The sequence below is a fragment of the Brassica napus genome, chromosome A5 (assembly GCF_020379485.1).
Source record: "Brassica napus cultivar Da-Ae chromosome A5, Da-Ae, whole genome shotgun sequence".
Classification (NCBI taxonomy): Eukaryota; Viridiplantae; Streptophyta; class Magnoliopsida; order Brassicales; family Brassicaceae; genus Brassica; species Brassica napus.
In genome coordinates this window covers 19,006,757-19,034,311 of record NC_063438.1, presented here as the reverse complement: position 1 = coordinate 19,034,311, position 27,555 = coordinate 19,006,757, and the positions used below count along the sequence as shown (strand labels likewise).

The 27,555-nt window shown below is 31.9% G+C and overlaps 3 protein-coding genes and 1 long non-coding RNA gene across 4 annotated transcripts; 1 reads left to right on the top strand and 3 right to left on the bottom strand.

Moving 5' to 3' along the window:
- Positions 1 to 13,174: 13,174 nt before the first annotated feature.
- Positions 13,175 to 14,912, bottom strand: LOC106455068 (calmodulin-like protein 11). The gene is made up of 3 exons (XM_013897115.3): positions 14,562 to 14,912; positions 14,366 to 14,446; positions 13,175 to 13,470 (listed from the first exon to the last, which is right to left on the bottom strand). The coding sequence occupies exons 1-3, from the start codon at positions 14,808 to 14,810 to the stop codon at positions 13,426 to 13,428; spliced, it is 375 nt and encodes a 124-aa protein (XP_013752569.1). The 5' UTR covers positions 14,811 to 14,912; the 3' UTR covers positions 13,175 to 13,425.
- Positions 14,913 to 15,016: 104 nt separating this feature from the next.
- LOC125608763 lies at positions 15,017 to 16,721 on the bottom strand. The gene is made up of 4 exons (XR_007339416.1): positions 16,198 to 16,721; positions 15,689 to 16,098; positions 15,514 to 15,609; positions 15,017 to 15,403 (listed from the first exon to the last, which is right to left on the bottom strand). It is a non-coding gene; the product is annotated as an uncharacterized LOC125608763 (long non-coding RNA).
- Positions 16,722 to 19,967: 3,246 nt separating this feature from the next.
- On the top strand, positions 19,968 to 20,972 carry LOC106453841. Its single transcript, XM_013896042.1, has one exon. It carries the CDS (start codon positions 19,968 to 19,970, stop codon positions 20,970 to 20,972), a length of 1,005 nt encoding a protein of 334 aa, XP_013751496.1.
- A 5,354-nt stretch (positions 20,973 to 26,326) lies between these two features.
- On the bottom strand, positions 26,327 to 27,355 carry LOC106453842. The gene has a single exon (XM_013896044.1). It carries the CDS (start codon positions 27,353 to 27,355, stop codon positions 26,327 to 26,329), a length of 1,029 nt encoding a protein of 342 aa, XP_013751498.1.
- Between the last annotated feature and the right edge of the window lie 200 nt (positions 27,356 to 27,555).

Sequence of the window (27,555 nt, the reverse complement as noted above, 5' to 3'; positions counted from 1 at the left end):
TTAGAATATTATTTGCGTATTTTTTGCATTATAATTGATTTTACCTTCTAAAAGTAAATAAAATTTAAGTAATTAATAAATCATAATAAATAAGAGTATTTTGTGACTGAAAATCTCATTTTTCGAGAACTCTACCGCCAAGATTGCGGTCGTAAATTTTTCTCGTGTACAATATAATACTTTTCATCATGGAAACGAACCCACCGCCAAACTTAACCGCCTAAAATCAATCCTTTTCATCCAAATTACGTACATGCGCCACATACATCTTTATAGATAGTTGTAAGCTTGAAGATGCAACAACCCAACTGAGTGCGAGAGAAGAAACCGTTTGAGATTCAGATTAAGAGGCATGAAATCATTTGAAGCGCTGAATCATAGAGAGAGAGAGAGAGAGAGAGAGAGAGAGAGAGAGAGAGAGAGAGAGAGAGAGAGAGAGAGAGAGAGAGAGAGAGAGAGAGAGAGAGAGAGAGAGAGAGAGAGAGAGAGAGAGAGAGAGAGAGGACAATATCTAACCTTAAGAATCCATCCCTTCCAAAAACAAAAAGCCGGCAAAAACAATGCTAAAAGATCCACCGTTTTTTAGAGGCAAAGTTGGCTGACCACTGATAGAATAGGTGCGACGCTGGAGACAAAACCGGTCGGATGATACTGAAGCCGGAGAAGAGAGAGAGAGATAAAAACCTTTCGCCGATTCGTATTCACTAACAACAACATTTATTTTTGAGGAAATTAATTTAGTTTCACATTTTTTTTTTCACACTAGATAACAGATCATCATATAATCTCTAACTCTATTAGATATGATAATCAACTACCTGCAATTTAAAACTGAATATCTGTATGTTTTTTGTTTAAAGATTCTTTTTGCTACGCTCTTCATTCTAATGAAAAGTTACACTTTCATTGAAAACATAGTATCTATATTACACTTCATTAGCTTGACGTTTTCTAACATTAGCTTGACATTTAAATATGTAATACGCAAGATTGTTTGAATTTGAACAACTAATCTTCGATATCATCAATCAAATAGAATCAAGATGTCTTGTAAACCTCCTCATATATTTGCACTAAAGCTAGATTATTTTTTTCAAAAAAACTGATGTAGCTTCTCCTCCAAACGCGTTGCATCCCCGATAAAGGCATATTGGTTTCTTCATTAAGACTGATCGTTCTAAGAATGTAGACCCGCAATACTTAGAAATGGCTTGCTGATCACATACATACTGTAACTTGGTGGATTTATAATAGAAACCTGCATCATAATTGTATTTAACACATCGATCATTCGGTAGAGCTCATAAGACTTTAGAGGAAGCTGGGCATGATTACTTGATACTCGACTTATGTTCGTTATTTAAGAAAAAAATCAATAAATATTATTACTTGCATGTCTGAGTTAAGTATCAAGTCTTGTCATATTTGCTAACACTTGGTATGTTACTTATTTTGTTATTGCTCGTTACTTGTTATAGAAAATACTAATCCCCCTATATATTAAAAGAGAAGTCACTTTAGTGATTTCTGGTGACGTGTCGTTCATAGGTGAAGTTTCAAAAAAAATTTTATAATTTGATTGGTCGATGATTTTTAATTTTTATTTATTTAATTTTGATCTAAAATTTAAGGTAAGTCTAAAATCATTTAACATCACTTGCCATATAATCTACAGAATAACAATTTATGGAAACTGATTCTCGAAATTATAAAAAGATTAATAATTTTTTATTTATTACTTTTAATATTTATAAACTATAAAATATAATGAACGAAATTTTATATAAGATAATTATAATTGTTTTATACTCTACTTGATGAATTGTATTCGAATATAATTATATAATAATTATTTTAAATATTAAAAAATTCAAACATGTTTATTAATATTATTTTTAAATTATTTATCGTTGTTTAAAGAATAAATTTATCATAATTATAAAATAATTTACAGAATGTTATAAATTATTAATAAAATTAAATTTACTTTAAATTGAATATTTGTTTATTGTTAAATATTTTTTAGAATTTCTTTTTGATTTATTTTTTCCATCGACACTACTAAAAAGGAAAGCCTTCTAAATACTTACCTTATTTTGTAATTTCGATATATCATTTAATTCATCGATCCCACTATAATAGGAAAGTACCATTGAATACTAATTGCAAGGGAAAACATAATTTAATGACCAATTAACATCATTTTCCAAATGACTTACATAATATTATTAATAACTATTTATGGTAACTAATTGTCGAAAGTATAGTATATAAATCCATTTTATTAATTCAAATAAATATTTTGGATTCTAAATGACTTACATAATATTATTAATAACTATTTATGGTAACTAATTGTCGAAAGTATGGTATATAAAGTCATTTTATCAATTCAAGTAAATATTTTGGTTTATTATTTTATATAGTCTATAGATATATTAGAATTTAAAGTCATTTTATCAAATCAAATAATTTATTTTAATTCATCGATCCCCTATAAAAGGAAAGTAACATTGAATACTGATTGAAAAAGAAAAAAATAATTTAATCCCTCTATTAACATTATTTGCGCAACAATATTAGTTAATACATGTAATAATTAGTTTACTTATTACAAATGGAAAGAATTCTCTTGATTTTGTTGATTGATTTTTTAGAATTTTTTTTTTGATTTATTTTAATCATCGACACTACTAAAAATGAAATCACTTTAATACTTAACTTTTGTGTTTTCTCGATTCAAAAAACATCTTTTTGCGATCATTTCTCTGTTTAATTCATTAAATACTCACTAAATATTTTAGATGTTAGAGAAACAAAATTAATTGACAAGATATTTTCTCTCCTAAAATCATGCATTTAAAACTTAATATTTATGGTGAGACTTGTCAACCAAAATTCTGGTGCAATCTATTCACGAGATGTTCTCCTTTAGCTTTATTAACAAGATATTCCAAAAATAATATTACCTTATAAGTATAAGATTTATTGAGAATTTATTAAAGAATATTCTACTTCTTAGCTTATCATGCAAGCTAAATCAATGAGAAACGTCTACCAATTTACTATAAATAAGACATTCACAGTAGAAGAAACGAAATAATTGAACTTTGTATTCTGAACTTTTAATGTTAATAATGTTATGAACTTTTTTTTCTTCTTATTTTAGAACATTAAGCTTTTATATTTCATGAGAGCTGATTTTTCTTTTGGTTTATATGCAGATACTCTATTATGACGATTTCTCCACTGAAGCTATATATGATTTGATTGTACACCTCTTTGATATATCATTTTGATAACATCTTTGTTCCTCAATCTGGTAAAAAAATTTTACTCCATTTGATAACATCTCTCAGCTAAATCATTTCAATAGCATCTTTTTGTGCTGCGAATATTTTTCTTTTTTTAATTTGTAGATTTATATTATTGTTTAGAATTATAAGCTTATATATACACATATTTGTTTTTTGGTTTGCTGATTGTAATTTTGTTTTATATTTTTTCAGAGATGATTTGAGAGAAGTGGTCATATTTCAGACCTCTAAGAGTTCACCATTCCAATCCTGCAAAAGATGTGCACTTAGAATGATATTTTCTCTACTGTACATCAAAATTGGATAATCAATTATATTTTTAAAATATCTATAGTAGGATGTATTTTCTCTACTGAAATAATATCTTATTTACTAATCTCATGCTTTAATATTTAAACTTTAAGGACAAGATTTGTTAATTAAATCATTAGTGTAAACTACTCCCGAGATATTCTCTTTTTTATATTTAAAATGTAATTTTAGTAACAATATATTCCATAAATAATCATAACTTATAGGTAGATACATTTTTAAAATTAATTTGAGAACATTCTATTACATAGCTTCTTGTGAAAGCTAAATATTTTAGTAAAGTCTAGAATTTTACTTATCTTTTGTGTTTTCTCGATTCAAATAACATCTTTTTGAGATCATTTCTCTGTTTAATTCATTAAATACTCACTAGATATTTTAGATGTCAGAGAAACGAAATTAATTGACAATATATTTTCTCTCCTAAAATCATGCATTTAAAACTTAATATTTATGGTGAGACTTGTCAACCAAAATTCTGGTGCAATCTATTCGCTAGATGTTCTCATTTAGCTTTATTAACAAGATATTCCAAAAATAATATTACCTTATAAGTATAAGATTTATTGAGAATTTATTAATTCTTAGCTTATCATGTTTTTATCAAAAGAAAACGTCAGTAGATCAAATTAATTTTTACATATTCTTTCAGGCTTGAGTTTATCATAAGATCAAATTAAGAGTTTATCTTTGGCGGAGATTGAATCAATCATGCGTTTGAACGGAAGCTCATTTACATTGTTTAAGTTTTGAAACGTGTTATCAATAGTATACTCTTCTATTGGTTAAGATGTGGCTTTTGTTAGATTTTCTATTAATTAATTTTTTTTGTTTTACTTTTGTGGAATTCGCGATATTGTAATGTTGTAAATCAATAATAAAGACATTTTTTCTCACTATTAATAGGTGAGAGAGAGAGGGAGGGAGAGGGAGGGACGGAGAGAGGAGGGAGAGGAGGGAGGGGAGGAGGGAGGAGGAAGGAGGAGAGAGGAGGAGAGAGAGAGAGAGAGAGAGAGAGGAGAGAGAGGAGAGAGAGGAGAGAGAGGAGAGAGAGGAGAGAGAGAGAGTTAGTGTTTACGGTATATCCAAAAGTTTTGAGTTTATTGTTTATGATTTATCCGGTAAAACCAAAGGGTTAGAGTATACTCAAGGGTTTAAGGTTTACCAAGAGTTTAGAGTTTAAAAATTAATGAATGTAATTTGTATATTTTACAATAAAAAATAAAAACTAACAGCAAAGTAGATTGTATTATATCTTGAATTAAATAATGTTAAGAAGATTTATAGTTTTCAACCACAAATAATGAATCATAACTATGTGATTATTATACATATAATATATATTATGCATATACATGTCATTGTATGTAAAAATTAACTAACCATATAAAATTAAACTAATCATAATATTAATATCCGCATATGCGATAAAATATCCGCATATGCGATACAATATCCACAGTCACTCCATAGAGAGCTGGATATTTAATCGCCGAGTTAATAGTTTTGATAAGCTGACAGAGTCTGATTCGAAAATCACCGACTGCAATTCGTATCTTCTCTCTGCTCAACCCATTTCTAACATTATTTATTCCATATTTATTACATATTTTGAACTTTTTATTCCATATTTTGAATTTTTTATGTCATTAATTACATTCTGAAATGGTAAAAGAGGGTTTCAATGGAAATGCAGTGATAATATAAAATATGTTACCTCTGAAACTATACATTATTTATTCCAGATTTTGAAAATAAAATATCTTCTTAAACATACAAATTATTTTGGAACGTTGCAATTATACATACACACAATAAATACCTCTTGATACTGAAGTTACTTTGTTCCATCTCGTCCATGTAAAATATTGAGTACCAACATTTTTTTGTACCTGATGCTTTCTCCCAAGGGCGGTGATATTATGATATAAAATTCGTTACTTATAAAACTATGTACTACTTAGTTAATAATTTGAATATGTTTATGTCCGCAGAGGGTGCGGACCGACCACCTAGTTACTCATTACAAAATATGTATTACCCGCTAAAAAATAATTTATTACTCATTAAAAGGTATTTGTTATTTGTTAAATTCATTTTAGTTTCAGTTATTTACAAATAATTAGATATTTTATAGACAAGCATCAAGTCTCGTCATATCAAATAATTAGATAGTTAAGTATCAAGTCTCGTCATATTTTCTTATACTTGGGTTGGTACTTATTTTGTTATTGCTCGTTACTTGTTATAGAAAATTCTAATTACTCATTACAAAATATGTATTACCGGCTAAAAAATAATTTATTACTCATTAAAAGGTATTTGTTATTTGTTAAATTTATTTTAGCTTCAATAATTTACAAATAATTAGATATTTTATTGACAAGTATTAATTTTAGCAAATAACAAACCGAAGTTTATTTTAGATTTTCTATTGGAGAATGGAAGCAGAAGTGTAATCTCCAAATTAAAACCAAAACTGGACAAGTGAACAACATTTATATTGGTTTCCCGAATATTGTAATATCTTTGACAACTATCATTTATATTAAACCCTCTTGTAGTAAGCCTTGTTGAGCTGAATCAATTTATTTACAAGATTATTCTTATTATACTCCTTTTTGTTCTGCAATGTTGTGGAGAAAGAGTCAGTAACCAGTTATCTTAAAAGTTTCTAGTTTGTCCATTACCAATGATGTAAAAAGATGGGAAATTTTCATGTTACCATTTTTTTGGTACCATTATTCATGTTTACCACCACTAAAGAGATATTTTCAAAAAATAAATAAATAAATAAATAACAAAAAGAAATTTATGTTTTTGAATTATATTTTTTCAAATTCAAACTTTTCTATAATTTTTTGAATTGTATTTCTTTCGAATCCTTTTTTCAAAATTTCTTTTTGAAAATCAAAAATTATTTTTGAAAATGTTTTTTTTTTAATTTTTAAAGTATTTATTTATATATTTATTAGAATCCTAAATTTCACATTCCAAAAACCCTATCCATCCTTTAATTCTAAACCGTCAGTCTAGATTAGTTAACCTTAGGATCATAAATATCTTTTTCTTTATTTAAAAGTGAAGATAAAAGTGGTTAGCGTAAACATGAAAAGTTGTAGTGTGAATGTGATATTTTTGGAAAGTTCCCTAAAAATATCAATTTCTTAATCATCTATATATATAAAGTTGGTTTTTTCCTTTCTTATGACATGTGGAAGGGGGTTTGTTGACATGTGTACTCATATTTTTTTGTATTTTAAATCCTTCTTCTTTTAGATTATTGCAATTTACTAAATCAATTTCTAATCGTGTACTATATAATACTTCTCATACTTTTTGGTCCCTAAAATTCAAGAAATAAATAAAATAATATAAATATATTTTAAATATTTATTTTATTCACAATTAAAAATAGCATAAACTTTTACCATTTTTTTATTTTTTTATTATTTTATTTATAAATTATATATTTATTTCACTATTAATATCACAAGATAATCAAACTAAGAATAAGAAACTAGAGCACCAACGCAAATAACCAAGAAAGCGGGCCAGAGGGAGAATAATAATCGAAAGGCCAAAGCCACCAAGAAGCATGAACATATATGCCTAAAGCACCAGAATCACAATCAGTAGCTAAAAAAGTAAGAAACACTTCACAAACTAAACAAGAATATGCAAGACGGCCATGCAAGTGAAAAATCACAAAGCTCTGGATAGAAGAGACCAAAGCTCCAAGATAGTAACTCCGCACACCGATACCAAGGGAAACATGGAAAGAATAGAAACAACTTGAGGGAGGAAGAACAGAAGACAACCACCGAGAAATCAGAGACTAAACTTGAGACCAGAAATAACATTCCAAGCCCACATAGCATACATGAACGAAAACATTATCGAAACTTCGAGTGGCAAACATGGTGAAAAGGAGAGCCACCAAAGATGCGATGAAAGCTGCAAAGAGATGCGAGAATAGAGAGGGAAAGGGAGACAAAACGAAATCAACAAACTATGGAGCCGTCCTCGAGCTATTAAAGAGAGCATAGAAGTCAGAACACCAAAAACTAGATCTTGAAAACCAAGACGAGCAGAGACTATTGACGGTAAGCCAACTACAAAGAATACAACAGCAAAGACGACTAAACTCTGACCCAACCAAGGAGATGCATTTCCTAACATTAGCTGAAATCTAAAGAAGAAGAAGAGCAGTCAATATTGACTGGAAAAGTCTACAATGCCGTGAGAATCAACCGAAAAACTGAAAACTTATAAATCGGATCTACAACAAACACCATATAATCTCATAGGTGAAGAAGGCAAGTAAGAACAAGAGAAAGGTTAATCATTTTCCGGTGATGGTGAGAAGCACTGTACACCAGAAAGGTAACGCACATAGACGGTGATGGCTCAAGGTCAAAATATGGGGAAAAGGCAAACAAACATCTTAAAAGTTATAATTTTCAAAAATATGAAAAAATATAATACAAAATTTTGACGTTGAAACTGTTAATATTAGAATCAACAAAGTTATTGAAATTCAATATTATTTTACGTTAGAGGCTCACTTCACTACTAACAAGTACTATACACACAACACATTGTTCGAAAAAACAAACACAAAATATATTAAGCTATCACCTACTACTACATAACACACTAAAAAAAACTAAATAATGATCTTATTAAATAAAAACGACAACATAATTACATTATCCAAAAGATCATGTTCTTAACAATAATAAAAACAATATTCTGCGCTTCGCGCGGACACCTCCTAGTTATTGATATTTCTTAGCTTTGTCATGAAAGATCATTATCTCTGAGGTATCTTGCCTTGTACAACTTTGGATTATCAAATAAAGGCTATAGTACTTGCTTGGCAAACAATACATCATTACATTTTTCAAATCTCAAAACCTAGTACTATTTTTCTTACTGTGTTGGAATGGTTTACCAGCAACTCAGTGAATACCTTTATTATAATTTTTCTTTTATTTCAGATGATAGGACTTCCTTCAACTTTCAACGATGCAAGTGACACAAGTCGAATAAATAAAGACGATAGTTGATATTTTTAGTCAGTAACAAATGACCAAAGACTATTCATTTTTAAGAATTCGAATATTGACTTGTAAGTAGTCAATAACAAATGACCAAAAATTCCTCCGCATTGGATACTTATTGCCTGTACTGGTCTGTCTAGGAATTAATTGTATTCTAATGTTTCTGGGTGAACCAAAGGATAACGTGTTAGCGAAGACAAAACTAACTACTGACAAAAAGACATAAACTAGAGAAAAGCTAAATAAAAGTGTTCGCGTCTTTTGGACCCATAGAAATTTTCTCCGGTGCAACATCACTATTTTTGTATATAGTTTGGAGAATGCTAACTAAAATGCTTTTTCAAATTTTTTTTTTAAAGTTAGCAATTTATATGATTTGACACTTTTCAATCACTTGTCCAAAAAATCTTTGAATAACATACTGAATTTAAAAAATTTTAAAATAGGTAATTTATCTACCGGAAAATCTTTTTTTTTTTAAATTAAAAATATTTCATTAATCATTTCTAAACGGAGATTCGAAAATCGTTATGGACTCCAATGACTGGAAACGGTGGTTTCTAGGTTACATTTGCTTAGATCTAAACCTGCAAGCGGACAAAACAAGAATAAAGATGAACGGTTGGGGGAAGAAGACTGGGAGCAAGGAGCGAGCTCCTCCGTTGAACACAGAAGCACGTCGCCAGAAAGTCGGGGATTTCACGGTGCCGGTGTGTTCAAGACCAGCTGTTATTCCGTCGCCATTTTCCGTCTGATAATAGCCACCACAGAGAATTTCCAGCAGCCTCAAACGTCAGTGACGATAAACACACACCAACTCCGAATCTTAACCTAACCACAACAGATACTTGAGAAACAAACATACACAAAAGTCCGAGATACCACATGCATCACCACACTCAAGATGGCGAAGAGACGACACCGGACCGGTGAGAAGCATACCTATAGAAACCTTCATCCAGAAGGGTAGAACCGTCGATACCAGCACGTGCTTCGAGAATCGCGGTTTTGAAGGGATATCATACTTGTCGAAAAAGTTTGATAACGGAAAAAGTTTTTTTTTTAGAACAAAATAAGAAAAGAGTATATTGAAAGGAAATATGAATTTGAACTAAAACCGGACAAGATAAAAAAACCGTTTCTTCTCTCTGCAAGCGACACAAAGGCGATAACACACAACCCTTCTCTGCTATCATTTCCGGCCGGCGCCGGCTCCAGCGTCGGTTCGTACTCTTGTTCTTTTACTGTTTTATGCTTTCTAAGAATTTTATCTTTCAAATAAACTCATTATCGTTGACTTGTTATCAAATCAAGCAACGTGTTTTATCATCACACTGTTTCTCCTCTTCTTTGCACTGTCGCATGATGTCTTCATTACGGACAAACAGTTTTCCAATTATCCTTTGGTTCATGGGGCAATTAGGAGGCTTGGATCAGATTTTTGATGAGTCATTGTTCTCCCTAATCGGTGAGTCTATTATCTCCATTATTGTTGAGTGTAATCTACCGACAAACAAAACTTGGTGGCTTTGTGTTGTCGATGAGTTTCAATGGCTTGATAGGCATGGTGGTTTATTCCCTCTAGAGAATCATTTGAGAGGGTTACGATTTCTATGGAACAAAAAAAGAAATCTTAAACCACCATGGCCATGGAAAAGATTGCGTACGTCATGTTCTTTTGACAAATTGGCATGGAAGATGGTGACTCCACTATTTCGGAGAGATGTGTTTCATCACTATTTGGTATACAACTACATGGAGACAACTCTGATTTCTTTGTTCATCGAGACCATGGATTTAGTAAATCAAATACTATTCTGTGTTCTGAGGACAACAAAAGGAAAAATGGTTCGTTTACGTGAAGACATGGAGCAGAAAAAGATGGAGTTAAGTGCTTATCAATGTCAATATGAGAAATTATTTATGGTATGGATTGGGATTACAACAAAACATGTTATCTCCTGGAGCGGGAGTGTATGGAATGGACAGCGATGTAACAGATGGATCGTATCCACTGATCTATTAAGTAATAAAAGGTGTTGGATCACAATAGATGACAGCCGAACACAAGATCATAGAAGACCGAGAATAAAAATAAATAAAGTTAGCGAATCAGTCTATCCTGCAAAAGAGTTAGGAAGCATTGTGTTATTACTTTTCTATTATCATGTTCTACTTAAAAATGTATTTATTGTATGTTTTGATTCATTTACTATGTTAAACTTTTTTTGATAATAAAAATAAGATGTTATAAAAAAAAAGAACTAAAACTGATTGGGCTTAGTATAATGGTGGTTTTGAAGGGATACCATACTTGTCGGCCCATTAGTTTATAAGTTAACCAAATTCATTTGTAATTTGTAAACTAGACTTTGACCCGCGCGCCCGCGCGGGTGTATATTTTGAAAAATATATTGATATTTATTTTTCATGTAATTATTAGGATTTGGAAAAATGAATCCGAGGAACAGAACTAATACCGATCCAAAAATATAGTACCAAACCCGAACATAAATTGATTAAATATTCAAATAATTCAAAAGTTTGTTATTTAGAGAACCGAATCTGAACCGAACTGAAGTATTTGGGTACCCGAATTTATCTAAAAATAGATTTATATACTTATATATATTAATTATTTTTAGATTTAACGTATATAAAACATCAAGAATGATACTTTTAAATTGGTTTAAATACTTGAAAATATATATAGATAGTCAAAAGTAAATATCTGAAATAGTTAAAGTATACTCAAATCACCAAAAATACTTAAAATAATTATTGATTCCTTATCCAAAATTTTAAATCAAGCCAATTGATATGTTAAGCTTAAGTATTATGACATATGTTATTCAAATTTATACGTAATATATTATTTTATTTATACATTTTGAGAAATTTAAAATATATAATGATTTAAGACTTTAAAAATAATTTAAATTAGTTATCCAAACTCAAACCAAACCCGCAAAGATCCAAATCGAACTCAAACCAAAATTTAGAAACATTCTAATAAGACTGAAATCTTTGACCCCGAAAACCCAAAATACAAACCGATCAGAACCAAACCCGTATGGGTACCCAAAAGCCCATCCCTAGTCATTATTATATATCGTATTTTATCATCATATAATTAGTCGTATTTTATATGTACCATCATATAAGTAATCATATAATTAATAGTATTTTATACATACCATCATATAAATAATTACATATATTATATTTTTAAAACTTAATATGAAATATAAAAACCATAATTTGAGTTGGTATTTCAAATTTGGCTTTGTATTATATTTTTCTTATATATATTGACAATACTTTTTTATAATGGTTATTGAAAAATAATTTAGTAAAAATCCATTTTTGAATATATGTATATTTTTGAATCAATTTTTGATATAAATCAAATTTGAATTATTATTTTGATTTGAAATATGTATATAAAGTTTAAATTTTGTTTTATGGTTAGTTTAGAAAAAAAAAATTTAGGCAATTAGATTGACCCATTTTGGTATATTTTAAAAGTGGCCTAGATAACTTTCAATTTTTTTTAAAAACATAAGCCCATTACTTTTTTTTTTAATACTACTATCCTTGTTTTCAAACAAAAATATTTTTTTTTAAAAGACTGTAATCCATGTTTCCAAACACTCTAAATTTTTTAATAATCCTATTCAAGTCTCCAAACACTCCAATTTTGTACTTGAGTTTTAATAAGATAGATGAGCTTAAATGGAGAGATCAAGTGACTTATAAATGTTGTTACGAAGCAAAACGTTCGAACATTTGTGTGCATTTTTTTCTGATTTTGTAAGTTTTTTTTGTTAAATATTCTGCCAAAATATCACTAAACAGATTCATTTTGAAAATATTTCTTTTCACTTGATAGGAGTTGATAACTTATATGCTTTAGTTTTTCGTGTCATCCCCAACAGAAACTGGGCTTGAACCTTAAATGTGTGGACAAACTTCACATCAAGCTAACATCACAACGAGGCATTCTAGACAAGACGAGTCTAATTTCTGAAGTTGATACATTTTTAATATGATGCATCCGAGTGTTTTAATACTTCAAATTGAAAATGAAATGGAACAAGATTTATTTTCCATTCTCAAACGTGAGACGCTAGTCCATTAGTCTTTAAGGTGTTAACTGATTCTAACTATCTCAATTTTGGTCGTTAGATATCCAGTTAATAGATCAGACACTCAGATAGACGTATGATTAATTAATCATGTTACTAATTGACATTAGCCTAGTAATTTATAAACTATAAAACGATCATAAAAAGTAACATTAGGAAACAAATAACACCTTAACTATCGATTAACTGATTAAGTATCATATCAGTTAGATGTGTGATTTGTGCCTATCACTTTTTCATATGTTAAAAATCAATAATGATATTGCCAGACATGTATACTCAATCTTACTGACCTTTTCAGAAGCTAAATAAATATACTATACACCATATATATATTAGGAATCCAAATAAATAAAAATGAGTATTACTTCCAATGAATATGCTAAAGCTAATATAATTGGAAAGTACACTATGATATTCTGAAGAAGAGAAAAGGATCAAAAGATTTATAAACGATAATACATTATTTGGTATAAAATTGATTATCATTTAACCGCTGGTCATCATCATCCTCACAAATTCATCATAATTGACTTGACCATCACCATCCAAATCTGCCTCCTTAATCATTTGATCAACCTCCTAATCCGTGAGCTTCTCCCCAAGATTGATCATCACGTGCCTCAACTGCAATTATATATCAACAACTATGATATTAAATGATGTTTTGAGTAAAACAATACACAAATTTCATTTTTAAAACCTTAAATTTCATGAGTTTCTTTGTCGACTTATATAATATAAGTTATATTCGTGTTGCAGCCAAAATATTTTTCTGGAGAAAGTAACATTTAATGGTTATTAAAGAAAATATTTTGATGGGTGTGAAAAGAATATGTAAAAATATTATTTGCACAAGGCGAGAGATATGTGGTCTGCCCAATAAACCAATAGAATCAGAATCATAGGTTCATTTACTAATTGTTAGTTAGAATTTTTATATGTTCCTTTTGGCCTCGTTATCCTCCAGAAAAGTCACAGAGCCAGCTAGCTCGAACCCTCAAACAATTTACCTTTCTACGACACAAGACAGACATATCTTGTTGATATTTACTTGTCTAGATTTCAAATACTCCAAAATTTTAGAGAAAAGAAGAAAATAGTCGAATAAGACACTAGGTGAACAAAAAAAAAGTCGAATACGACACCTAAAGGATCTCTTGTACAACTCGAAATATCATCTAAGCCTTGTTTGATATTGTCATTAATTTAAAAGATCCTATGTTCCAAACCATGATTTATAGCTGGATTTCTCCTATATAGGAGTAAAACCTACTTTAGACATTGAATTATTAGATACCAAAACAATCAGTCGTAATTGTATATGGATCATCGATGTCTTCAATCATTGAATTTAATAAAACATAATGAGACCGCACGTACAGAGTCTTGTGCAATGCGCAACGGAGTACATCGAATTGATCTTTACTCTATAATACTTGATCAATAGATATGCTTAACAAAAATAGGAAACATTAATTCGATTAAGAGAGCAAAGCGTGATAAGTTGTAATATGCTAACCTCACTAGCAGAGATGTAACCATTTTGGTCTTTGTCAAACACTTTGAATGCTTCTTTCAGCTCCTCATCTGCATCAGTTTCCTACCAAAATGTCAAAAAAAGTCAATAAACAAATACCAAAACCTCAATATGATTATTATCTAAGTTTAGCAAAAAAAAAAGATTACTGATCTAGTTTCATATAATTAATGTAAACCTGGATTTTGCTGCCCATGAGGTTGAGGAACTCAGAGAATTCGATGGTGCCGTTACCATCGGAGTCGATCTCATTGATCATGTCTTGAAGCTCTTGTTCGGTTGGATTCTGATCCAACGAGCGGATCACAGTAGCAAGTTCATCAGCAGTGATGCAACCATCTCCATCTTTGTCGAACAGACAAAAGGCCTCTTTAAACTCCATTATCTGTTCTTGCGTCAGTTCCAGTTGTTGTTTTGTCTCATCCATAATAAAACTGTTCTTTTGAGAGTGAGAATGGGGCAGAGAGAGAAGAGCAAAAGTAATGCTTCAAAGTGCTTCAACTCTCGTTCTGCACTTTTGGTTTCCTATTTGTACAAGTCTTTGTTTTAGACTTTCCTGCTTTGGACTCATTCACTTTTCCACTTTTTTTTTTTGTCTTTACTGGGGCAGAGAGAGAAGAGCAAAAGTAATGCTTCAAAGTGCTTCAACTCTCGTTCTGCACTTTTGGTTTCCTATTTGTACAAGTCTTTGTTTTAGACTTTCCTGCTTTGGACTCATTCACTTTTCCACTTTTTTTTTTTGTCTTTACTTAAATTTCAAATAATTTATTTGGAATTTGAATTCCAGTCCATGATTCAAGATTTTATTTCCTTACGAATGAGTCAGGTGGGATATTTTTAAGTTAACTACAATGAACTGATTTTGAAACATTTTTACAAGTCTATTTTAGCGTTTAAAAATTGCATATATTAGAAAAATATAAGTTTTATGCATATTTTATTGACATGAAGTCAGTATGAAGCCTAGTAACTCACATAAGATTCAAGCCCATATAATCTCAAGACATATGGAGCCCAAGCCTGCAATACAAAAACGACAAACCATTAAAAAAGCCACAATGGTAAAGAACATGGACAACGACAAAAGCATAATATACGTTGGAGACAAGAGTACGGTCAAGACACCTCACCTGCAGCTCAGCAATAGGTTTGGGGCGCTAGAGGATCAGACCAACTGAGCTGGCAGCTTGATGAATCAGAGCAAAGGATATAGACTATTCTTATATCTGTATAAATAAGAGAAGATATACATTGTAACCTTCAAGATATGAAAGCATAATTCAGAGAAAATACTAAAGTTTTTACCTTCATGGTATCACGAGCTCAGGGAGTAGAACCTGCGGCTTAGTCATGGATGGAAATCAAGGTTTTGTCATTGATGGAATTCAAAATCACGTTCCTGTCACAGCTCTTACGATTACTCAAGTTGTGATCTTGAAGTTCAAAGAAGGCAACTACCCCCTATGGAAGCTTCAGTTCGAGCAGTTCCTGTCAAGTCATATGCTTCTGGGCTACGTCACCGGTGCAACCGAGACCGCCTGAGACAACAACCGTGCGTAATGTTGATGAAGTAACAGCAGCAGCAAACCCTGAGTTTACGAAGTGGTTACAAAAAGATCAGTTGATTATCGCCTGGATCTATAGTACGCTAACAGAAGATGCACTCAAGTCATTCTATGGACTTCATTCTTCTCAAGAGGTTTGGCTCGCTCTAGCTAAAAAATAAAACAAAGTCTCAGCCACAAGAAGACTAGATCTCCAGAGAAGGGTTCAAACAACTGTCAAGGGAACAAAAATTAACCATGTCTGCTTACCTCTCGGAGATCAAATCTCTTTGTGATCAACTGGACTCTATTAGAGCTCCCATCACTGAACACGAGAAGATCTATGGTGTACTCAACGGTTTGGGAAAAGAGTATGAATTAGTGTGTGCTGTGATAGAACATGCTAGGGATAACAATCCTATCAGCACCCTGCTTCGAAGATATTGTGTACAAGTTAACTGGATTTGAAGACAAGCTGCAGTCCTATCAGCCTCCCGTTGATGTTACTCCTCACCAAGCGTTTTACACAAATCATGGTTGTTATTCTGGTCGTGGAAGAGGACGATACATAGGAAGATACCGTGGTCGTGGCTTTCCTCAGCTGTTTGGTCAGAGCGCTCAATGTCCTCAGAATACAGCTGACAATCGTCCTACTTGCCAAATCTGTGGCAAATATTTATTCTCGTTTTTTTCTTTTATTTTAGTCTGAGATTTAGAAAATGTTTAAGATTCAAAATTATTAAAAAGATACATATTTATGTTAAGATTTGCGCCTTGTACAGAATAAATATTTATTTTATATTTTTCTGCACATTATGAAATAATAAAATAATAATTATACATTAAATAACTAAGAAATCAGTTACTATTATGTAATAAATTGGTTTGCACATATAAATAAAATGACCGCTCTTGTTTATTCGCAATAATTTTAGAATAAATAAATCAAAACAATCAATCTTATCTATCGTATATGATATATAACAAATTTAAACGATATGAAGTATATATATATATATATATATTAACATAAACATTTGTTAAAATAAAATTATTTATATGTATGATTTTATTATCATGGTATCTTATTATAGAAAAAAATTGAAACATTGATCACAAAAGTTTATGTGAGACTTTTAACAGTTTTAGTAATTTATACTCGTCTTGAAAAATTCAAAATACAACATATACAAAAAATCTAAATTTTTAATATATGATTAATGTAATTGTGTAATTTATTTTAATAGTAAAGAATTAAACCAAATGATAGAAAGCATACAAATTATTAGCAAATCTTCATTATTTAAAATTATTAATTACTATATATATCATAATCACATTTGGTAATTCCGTAGGTTTTATTTAAGGAAATAATATATAATAAATAGCTACCTTGATCTAGTTAATATCATAGGATATCATATACTCCCTCCGTTTTTTTATATAAGTCGTTTTAGAGAAAAAAATTATTTCAAATTATATGACGTTTTCGGTTTTTTATGTAAAATTTATTACCACTAATGTTATATGACCAATGATAATATACCTTCTATTTTATTATTGGTTGATTTGTGGTTAGGTAAATAATTAATGATATTTTTGTTTAGAAAATATACAAAAATTAATGATTTCTTAATCTATGTGCACAATTCTAAAACGACTTATATTAAAAAAAACAGAGGGAGTAGTTGGTATTAAATGTTTCTAGTGAGATATACAAATCGAATTGGACCAACATGTTTTTCAATTTCAATGTGAGGCTGGCACATATGACTAATTAACTACCTAATTGATTGACACATAAGCAAGGAATCTTTTTTAATTATTACAAAATTGAAGTTACATCTTTTTAATTGCTCCTCAATTAATATATAGGGGATTTATCAAGAGCCTAAAACAAAAAAAAATGGTTTTAATTCAAATGTAACAACATTTTAGTTTTACTCAACTTTTGAATAAAAATTTTACTTTCTCTAATCAAAAAGTATCAAAATGTATTATTATCAAAGTTTCAGGCTTTTCAGGCTTTGCCTATTTTCATATTCTTGCTCGACATGAAAGACAAACCAATATATAAGAAAATTACTGAAATTTGCAGACACAAAGTATTCAAACCATCTGGCTAAAGCCAACTTGTGGAATCTCACCTCAACAAGTACTCTTGATTTCTTCTTAGCATTTCCATTACCATCACACTTCAATAAAAATCTTCCCTTTTTATGAATCACAACTAGCACCTCAGCATCAATCATCATCATGATTGAAAATTACATTTATCATCACATGAAGCTACATCATGATTATCACTGTCAAGGTGAGATTCCTTAGATGGGAAGCCATAAAAATCTTCTATATATTCTTCTTCTTCCACGAGTTCACCATAGCCTTCAACATATTCAATCTCTGGTTCCTGAGATTTAGTTTAGTGAATAAATATCAGTACAATGAAGCTGCATCTATGTTTGATGGACTGCTTCGACAAAAAAAAAAGAGCACCTCTTCTTTAAGGTTCTTTTCATCATCAGGAACCAAGAATTCTAGTTCTGTGTAACGTATGTCAGGGTAAATGCCGTTCTTCAAGCGTTCTAATAACTCTGTTTCAACTCAGTTTCTAGGCAGCTTAATCATCTCCCACAAGTTCATTGGTATGTGAGCTCTCTCTATACTCTTCATACATAAATTAAGCACTTCTGAGTAACAACAAACAACAACAGAGAAGACTGCAGATAGCCAGATACAGATACCGGTTAAGTTATAAGGGTTTCTGCAAAAGATTTTGGTTTCGGTTTCGATTTCGGTTATAAGAGCATCTCCAACTCAACCTCAAAGCCTCAAATTTTGAGGTTTTGTGTCATTCCAGCTGAACCTCAAATTCTCAAATTTTGAGGTTCTGAATAGTGAAACCTCGAATCTTTTATTTTTTTTTTGGTCATTATAGTTATTATTTTTCACAAATACATATATTAAACTTAATTTATAATAACTTAAGTACACAAAAATAAAATAAAACTGAATAAATACTACATAACATTAAAATAAAGCTCGTACAAAATAAAAATACATCAAATAAAGCTCACACATAATAAAAATACATTATATAATATTATAATAATGTATGTTATATAATGTATTAGATGTATGTTTTATATTTTTGTGAAGTTTTATCAATATTAGTAACTTTTGTTAATGTCAAGGATTATAATATAAATAAATAAACTTTTAAAGATTGTTTTTGAGAATTCATATTTGGAGCAAACAACCCTTAAATCCTTATTTTAAAGTTTTGATCCCTTTAAAATAAGGTCTTGGATTAGAAATGCTCTTAATTATAACCTCAACTTCATCCATCTTTCACGGTGAAGAAGATGAAATCTAGCTAAGGATTTAGAGTAAGAAACAAAGAAGAGTACTCTGTCTTTCTGTTCTTTTAAATTTGTAGCTTTACCGGTAACTTGCTGAGAAATCCACCAAACTATCATACAAATATACAATCCTTCTCCAGTAACCGCATCATTTGCTTGAATATGCCAGTCATGGTTTATTGATACATAGATCAGTAATATTAAACCTTTAGAATTACATATTCTTATGAAAATATTTTTCTCTTCATAAATTAGAAGTGTATAAAATATCAGATTTAATTAATAACGATATCTCATTGATAAGGAGAAATGGATTAAACCTTGTAAAGCTATGTACATATTTTCTGAAATCCAAAAAAAAACCTACATAATTTCCTATTTTTCTTTTTATAGTTTCCTTAATCTTACCATAGTTAGTCCAAATTAGATGGTCCCACAAATCCAGGAATTATTCAACTATATGAAAAAATCCAACGAGAAAAGGAATTATATAAACGCAAACAGGATTAGGAACTATATAATAAACGTAAGTATTAGGATAAATCCAGAAACGAAAAAAGGAAATAAGCAAAGAGGATCTACACTTAGTATAAATATCTAGTTACCACCCCCTCTTCATTGGTTCACTCATCATAAACTCAAAGCCGCTAGAGACCAGAAAGCAACAAAACAATAATCATGAGAAACTGCAAGAAGAGACCACGACGACCTACGAGGAGTCAGGGAAGGCCGTCAAGAGACTTGTTTTATCAAACTCTGACTGATTATTCAGATGAAGAGACTCAAGGAATCTTAGAGTTCATGAAGAAACTGAAACAGGCCGATGATGAAACATGCATCTTCAATCGATTCTGCTGTGGGATTGACTCTTATCGATATGGTTGTATAAACTACATCAGTCTCAAAAATCGTCTCCTTTGGATTCTCCGTGATCACAAAGGTTTACTCGACGAGTTCCATCAGCTTAAGTCAGGTTTTGCTTCTCCTGTAATAATAAACAACGAGAAGAAGAAAGAGAACGCAGAATCAGACATGGAGCGTACGGTAGGGTTCTTGAAGAAAATCGAAGCCCTAGGGGAGAGTGTGTACAAAGCGTTTATAAGTGCGGTAGCGTTTTCCGGTGATATAGAGGTTCTGGTTGAACAACTCGACCAGATTCTACGCGACCACACGCCTCTAAAAGAGGAGTTTGAAACGTTCTTAGTCGATTCCCGTTTACTCAAACGCAAACGTGAAGAAAGCGTGGAGGACACGCCATCGTATCAGATTAGACCCGAAGCTGAAGTGCGATCTTCCTCTAATGGGGTTTTTAACGAGAAATACTATTTGGTCAGTCCGTATGATCCCGTGGTCGCATCGCAGAACGAGCACCAGCGTTGCCTCAATAAGAAAAGGAATAACCTCGAGGACAAACTTATGAAGGAGGACATGCTCATGGGTGACCTAGATGCGGTTATTAGGTTTGGTAAAGACCCGAAACTCTTCGAGAAGCCTCCATTAGGATTTGACAGAGTCTTGGACTGGTTTTGCGGAGGTAAGGAGGTGCCACAAAAATATAAGACACATCCGAAGCTTGCGGCAACATATATGTTACCGATAATGCAGATTACGCTAGAAGAGATGACAAGGGCGAAAACAGTTAAAGCGATAAGTGCCAACGATTCGGAGGGTGAAGTTAAGTAATAAGTAGTGAATGAGAGTTTTTTATATTAGGTATGCATCTTGTTTATGTTTTAGTAGTCTCCCAGGTTTCATGTATAACATTTCAAAACTGTGAGTGGTTTTAGTCTAAGATCAATGTATAGCTTTATTTTGTTATAAGACGTTGAGGGCTATTAGTTTTCTTTGGTCAGATTAAATATCACACTTCTTCATGGTCATGGAGAGAAAGACCTAAAGATATCAAGTTTACAATTGCACAAAAAGATAAATCGGTTTACGAACTTTACTTGCCACAGAGTCCATCTTATGTATTAAACTATTGGGCCCTTGTTGTTGATACAAACAACGATTTCTTGGCACTGAAATAGCCTTTCTGCTACTACTTCTAATCTACAATCGGTTTCTTGACATAAATCACGAAATTTGTTTTTAAAGACTTCTGACATATTTTTCTATGTTATGTATTACGTTGGCGACAAAAAATATTGTTTTTCATTTTTGTATGCGAAATAACGTTTTGCATTCATGAATAAAAAGATATATCATATGTCTTTCTTATTTATATATCTAATTTCTTCGGAAACTCACTATCCATTCTTCGTATGCTCGGATCGGACCTAGCAGAAAATGAAAAAAATCGGAGATTAATCGGAGCATAATTTTTAGTTTTCATTTTAAAAATACACTTATATATAAATGGAGTTTATGTAAGTGATAACAAGAAAATTCACGTGGTTTGGTGATAAAGAATATTAATGAAGCATATTAGAGTGATGCATTACCATTATGGGATGGTCTGTGTTAAAACATGTAATATCTTAATTTGATGTGAGATTAAATAAATAAATCATCCCACTTTTATGTACAAATATGATTTTATTTATAAAAATGCAATCACAAATAAAATTATAAATCTTATTATATAAATATTTTTTTTTTCAAATAGCGATATTATACTATATTTATTTTTGTTCTAAAAAATATATTAATGTTATAATAAAAATAAATATACCATGTGTAGTATTAAATTTTATTTCGTTAAATATTAATAGATTCAATACTATTTTTGGATTATAAGAATAGTAAGACTCGTCAAAACTTAAAAGGTAAAGTCTCAAAGATTTTTGGATTAATCATGAAACAGTCAATAATTCAATTATTACATATACATAGTCAGAATGGGGACCTTAATTAATTAGCTAGTTCTTTATGGGTCCATATTATAAAGCTAGATAACAAATAAACAATGTAATAACAGAGACAACAACAACACCAGCAATAGCAACTATAATGTGTAATATATACGATGTATATAGTTGTTGAATTACAGTAAAAAGATAGATATATAAGTTCAGGAACATATGCCCGCTTTTATGATATAGTTATTAGTTGCCGGCTTTGAGATTTTGGGAGCCTGTGACAATGTAAAAAGAGGCCTAAAATTTATTTTTTGAAACTTATGTTTATGTAATTTTTTTCAAAAATTTCGGAGCATGTTGTAAATGTTTCATATAGCATTGTTCAGGGCCGACCCTGGTTTATTACTACAGAAAATATGTAAACTGATACATTACATGAGAAAAGTCTGCCTTTGGTTCAACTATTAGTAGGTAATCCTCATACAGCTAATTTTTTTTGTCAACATTCTGATACAGCTACTAAAAGATCGAATCTTTAGCAAATACTTAGCATATATTATATACGTGTTTTTGTTTGTCTGCACAAATCTGAATTACCAGAAAAAATGGAATATGCCCAGAAGAAACATCAACAAAATTCCAAAAACCAAAAGAAGCAAAAAAACAGGTAGGGTGTAAAGCAAGTATATATGTGTATGTATTACCATCATATCGATATATCATACCTTTCCATATGCTACACATTCACATATATATGAAAGTATGGACAAGACCTTCATTTCCATTATCAAACGCCTTTATGTCTTATTCAGTCCTTTTCTGATTTGCTAAATTTAATATCCAGATCTGATCACTCTAACCCTAAACTTAAGTTTATCTTATCCATGTGTGCAAAACCAAACAGATACTTTTCTGTTTATTAATTCGGCCTGCATTTTTTCGGATTCAGAACTAATATATGGTGATCGAACGGACTCAACCATTGTAATAAAATCATTGATCATAATATATATGTGTATAAATTCCTTAAATTTTAAAGTATCTTCGAGATGATTATGCAACAAGCTTATACATGCCTACGCATAGATCTAGTGATCTAGTTGAGTACACGTTCGAAAAAAGTACCTACCTATACATGAAAGTCTTATAATATGAAACGCGACAATACATATAAATACACCATATCAAATCGAAATAAGAATACATAAGCTTACGTTTGCAAATGAATATAAAACTGTAAGAGTATCCAACGTTTGTAAATGGATATAATATTGTAGAGGGTAGATGGAAACTAAGATAAGGTTAGATATTATTTTTTTTGGTGCAAAAGAAAAGGTTAGATATAAAATTATGGAAAACTGAAATGAGAGAGGTAGGCCAACTAATGAGGTCATATTTTACGAGGATGACGTTTCCCATTTTCTTCTCTGTTTGGCTTTTTCCTTTGGTTATATTTATAAGGGCTTATTTGCTAAATAACCAAAAAAATAAGGAAAATTAGATTTTTAGAGAGAGAGTAGAGAGAGATAGGAAGAGAAAGTATGAGAGATGGGGTATTGGGGTGTTTTTAGTTAGTTAATGAATTTTGGTTTTTGTTGTGTATAGTGAATGCAATTTCTCTATTTATAAAGTCTCCGATATTTTAGCATTTATTTACCGCCACGGTGCCACCAGAAAAAAATACTCCCTTCTTTTTTTTTATGATGTAAATGTCTTTCTGTTTCAATTTGTACAATATTTAATTTTTTATCTAAAATTATTGAAATAATTGATTAAAATATTAAAATTAATATTTATTTTTTGTTTTTATTTGTTCTAAATAGCAATGATTAGTTTTCCTCGTAATTTTTTATTGTAAACGAAAACTTTATGATATATGTATTTTTTTCTTAATATGTGTGTTAATGCTAAAATATCATATAAAAAACAGAGAAAATGTGTAACATTCTAAGCTTACGAGACTTCTGAAGAGTTGATTTTTTTTATGGAAACACGATTTCTGAAGAATTTTTTTTTTTTGCTAAACTTTAAATATCATATTAGTGAAGAAAAGATTTTACAAAAGCAAGAACCTAAACTTGAGCCATCTTGGCAAAAAGAAATAAAAATAAGATGGATCATTACAATTAACTTCCAAAACAAACTTATCTCAGTCACATCGCCATTAGCGAATCAAAATGTTTCCTATTTCTTCTTGCTTGAAATAATATTTCTTAACTCCTTGTATATGCGTTGGTATTAATAATATTTCTTAACTCCTTATCTATGCCGTGAAATACCAACGCAACAGGGATAGAAGATTGATTATGAAGCAAAATGTTTATTTGCTTCCAGATGTCGAAGACCACCGTTTGAGCCGCTAATTTTCTGAGGAGAGTTAGTCTCCTTGATGTTGGAGCTTTGATCCAAGATAGAAGCTCTGCCCAATTTGTAAACGCGGAAGGGGGAGGCTGGCATCGAATAAGCACCTCATGCCAAACCGCCTGACTGTACTCGTAGGACAGTAGTAAGTGGTCTCTAGATTCTTCAGCTCTGGAACAGAATCAGCAGTCGGGAGAGACCAGCATGCCCCATCCTGCAAGATGTGCCCTTGTTGGTAGTCTGTCATAATTTTTCGATTCACATTGTGAATGAATGCTTTGGTATTGCTCCTCTGAACCAGACCACGTCGGCCCAGTCTTTGATATCTTGTCTTGGAGAAGGGATTCCCATGTGGTAGCAGAGCTGTAAACACACAAAAAGAGTCTCCAACTATTCATTCATAAACATCATCAGTACCATGAGATAAAGGCAGAGCTAGAGTGGTAAGATGTGAGTGAATATCGACTTCCTGATGTGATCTAGGGTGAGGTAACATCCAAGAAGCTCCTCTTATAGCATCGGCAAACATCGCATTCTTCCTGATTCTAAGAGTTCTCGGACCGTTAGGACCAGTGAAGTTAATCAGTTGTCCAAACGGTGTCCATGCGTCGAACCAAAAACTCGCAGTCTTGCCATTTCCAAGTTTTGTTTTGCAGAATTGAATTGCCAAAGGTCTTAGTTCTAACAGCTTCCGCCAGACCCAAGATTCATTAACATTGGCCTCGACAGTTCAAAAGAATTTATTATGCAGATGAGTGCTCCAGTGCCATTCAGCCCACAGAGAAGGGGTTTAAGATATTGTCCAAATGAATTTAAGACATAAGACCTAATTCCAGATAGAGAGATTTCGAACACCAAGTCCACCTTCTTCTTTGGGAAGGCAGACCGTGGTCCATGCAATCTTGGCGATGCCTTTCTTCTCAACATTTCTGGACCATAAGAATCTAGAACAGAGAGCTTCAATGCATTTTATGCATCCTTTGGGAAGCAGAAAAGCTGACAGCCAAACGAAGTTAACTGTCCTAAAAATTACCATCTTAAGAAGTTGTAGTCTTCCAGAGAACGAGAGCAACTTAGCTGACCATGAGTGGAATCTCGTGTTGATCTTGGTCGTAAGTGGAGCATACTCTGAGATTTTAAGCTTTCGGCTCATGAGAGGAAATCCAAGATACCTTATGGGGAGATTACCAGAGGGGAATCCATAGCTTGCAATAGCAACGGATTCACATTGGTCTAAACCCGAGGTAAACAACTTTGTTTTCAATGTGCTCATTTGTAATCCTGACCAAGATGTGAAATCATCAAGGCACTCCGCAATACCGTGCAGTCTGTTGCATGTTCCGTCGAAGAAAACCATTACATCGTCCGCAAACATGAGGTGGGAGATCTTCAGCTGTTCTGTGCGCGGATGGTAGCCAATAATACTAGACTCGTAGCGTGAGAGAAGCAGGCGGGAAAGACACTCCATAGCAAGCACAAAGAGATAAGGCGACAATGGGTCACCCTGGCGGATACCTTTAGTACTTTGGAAAAACTCACTCGATGCTCCATTAACTGATACGGAGAAAGAAGCAGTAGAGAGACATTCTTGGATCAATCTAATATAACTTTTAGGAATGGCAAGCGCGTGTAAGGAGGCAATAATGAAGTCCCATCTCACGCAAACAAACGCTTTCCTCAAGTCCACTTTCAACATACCACGAGGGGATATACCTGAGTAGTATAGCCATTCACAAGGTCAGTAGTTAGCAGCACATTCTTTGCAAGGAGGCACCTCGGTAAAAAAGCAGACTGAGATTTATAAAACATAAGAAGCAGAATCTCCCTGAGCCTAGAAGCTAGAAGCTTTGATATCACTTTCTACACCGTGTTAAGTCAAGAGATGGGCCTGAAATCCGTGGTGAGGGAAGCATTAGGCTTCTTTGGTATAAGGACAAAATTGGATGTGTTCCATTGCTTCAGAAGACTGTCCGACTTAGAGAATTCCATGATTGCTTTTGTGAACTTAGGACCGATGACTGCCCACGACGAAGTGAAAAACTCCACCGAGTAACTATCAGGTCCACCTATTTTATTTTTAGGCAGAGAAACGCCCTTAATGTCCTTAGCTGAGAACGGCTTCTGAAAATTATCTGCCAGATGCACAGAACATCTGAAGTTGAAGAGAAGATCAAGGTCGCTTTGGATGAACATTGGCTGGGATACCGGGCTTCCTAAAATGCTAGAGAAATAATTCACACACAGCTCTTGGATACCGGATTGAGATTCAATACACACTCCATCCTCCGAAGTAAGAAAATGAATGTGATTTATGGCATGTCTGGAGGCTGTGCATATGTTAAACAGCCTAGAATTACCATCTCCGAAAGAAAGCCAACTAATGTGCGACCTCTGGACAAAGAATTCAGTTTCAGCTGTTGAAAATACTTCCCATTCATGCATCGCCTGAAGTTCAGCAGAGGCATTATGCATTGAAGGGTCAGATAACAGTGAGGCATGAGCCTGCAATAGTCTCTCATGAGCAAGCTCTGTCTTCCTCACAATACCCGAATAATTCTTAAAGCTAAATTCTCTGATAACTTTCTTCAACAGCTTAAGCATTCTGGAAACCTTGAACATTGTGGAGCTTGTGATGTTGAAAGAAAACCAGCTCTCACAAATAACAGCCAAGAACTTAGGGTTGTGTGTGAGGAAATTATAAAATCTAAACTGCTTCTTGATTTTTATCCTCTCGGTTTCTAGGGTGATCGACATAACTGCATGATCGGAGAAGCCGGGGCTACCAAAGAAAGTGACAGAGGATGAAAACGCGATGTACCATTCATCATTAACTAGGCTTATGTCAAGCTTCTTAGCTACAAGGACGAGTTTATGCTTGTTCCACCAAGTGAAAGTAGGGTCCATATAGTTCAGGTCCTCCAAATTTGCTTCCACCAGACACTGATTGAAATATCTCATCCTTTTATTCATGTTCAGGGAAGGAGGCAATGAATGTTCAGCATGAATTCTAATTTGATTAAAATCCCCTATGACCAGCCAAGGTTTTGTGTCCAACCCGTTTGAAGCGGCTAGCGAAGTGATTTTAGACCAAAGGGTGATCCGTT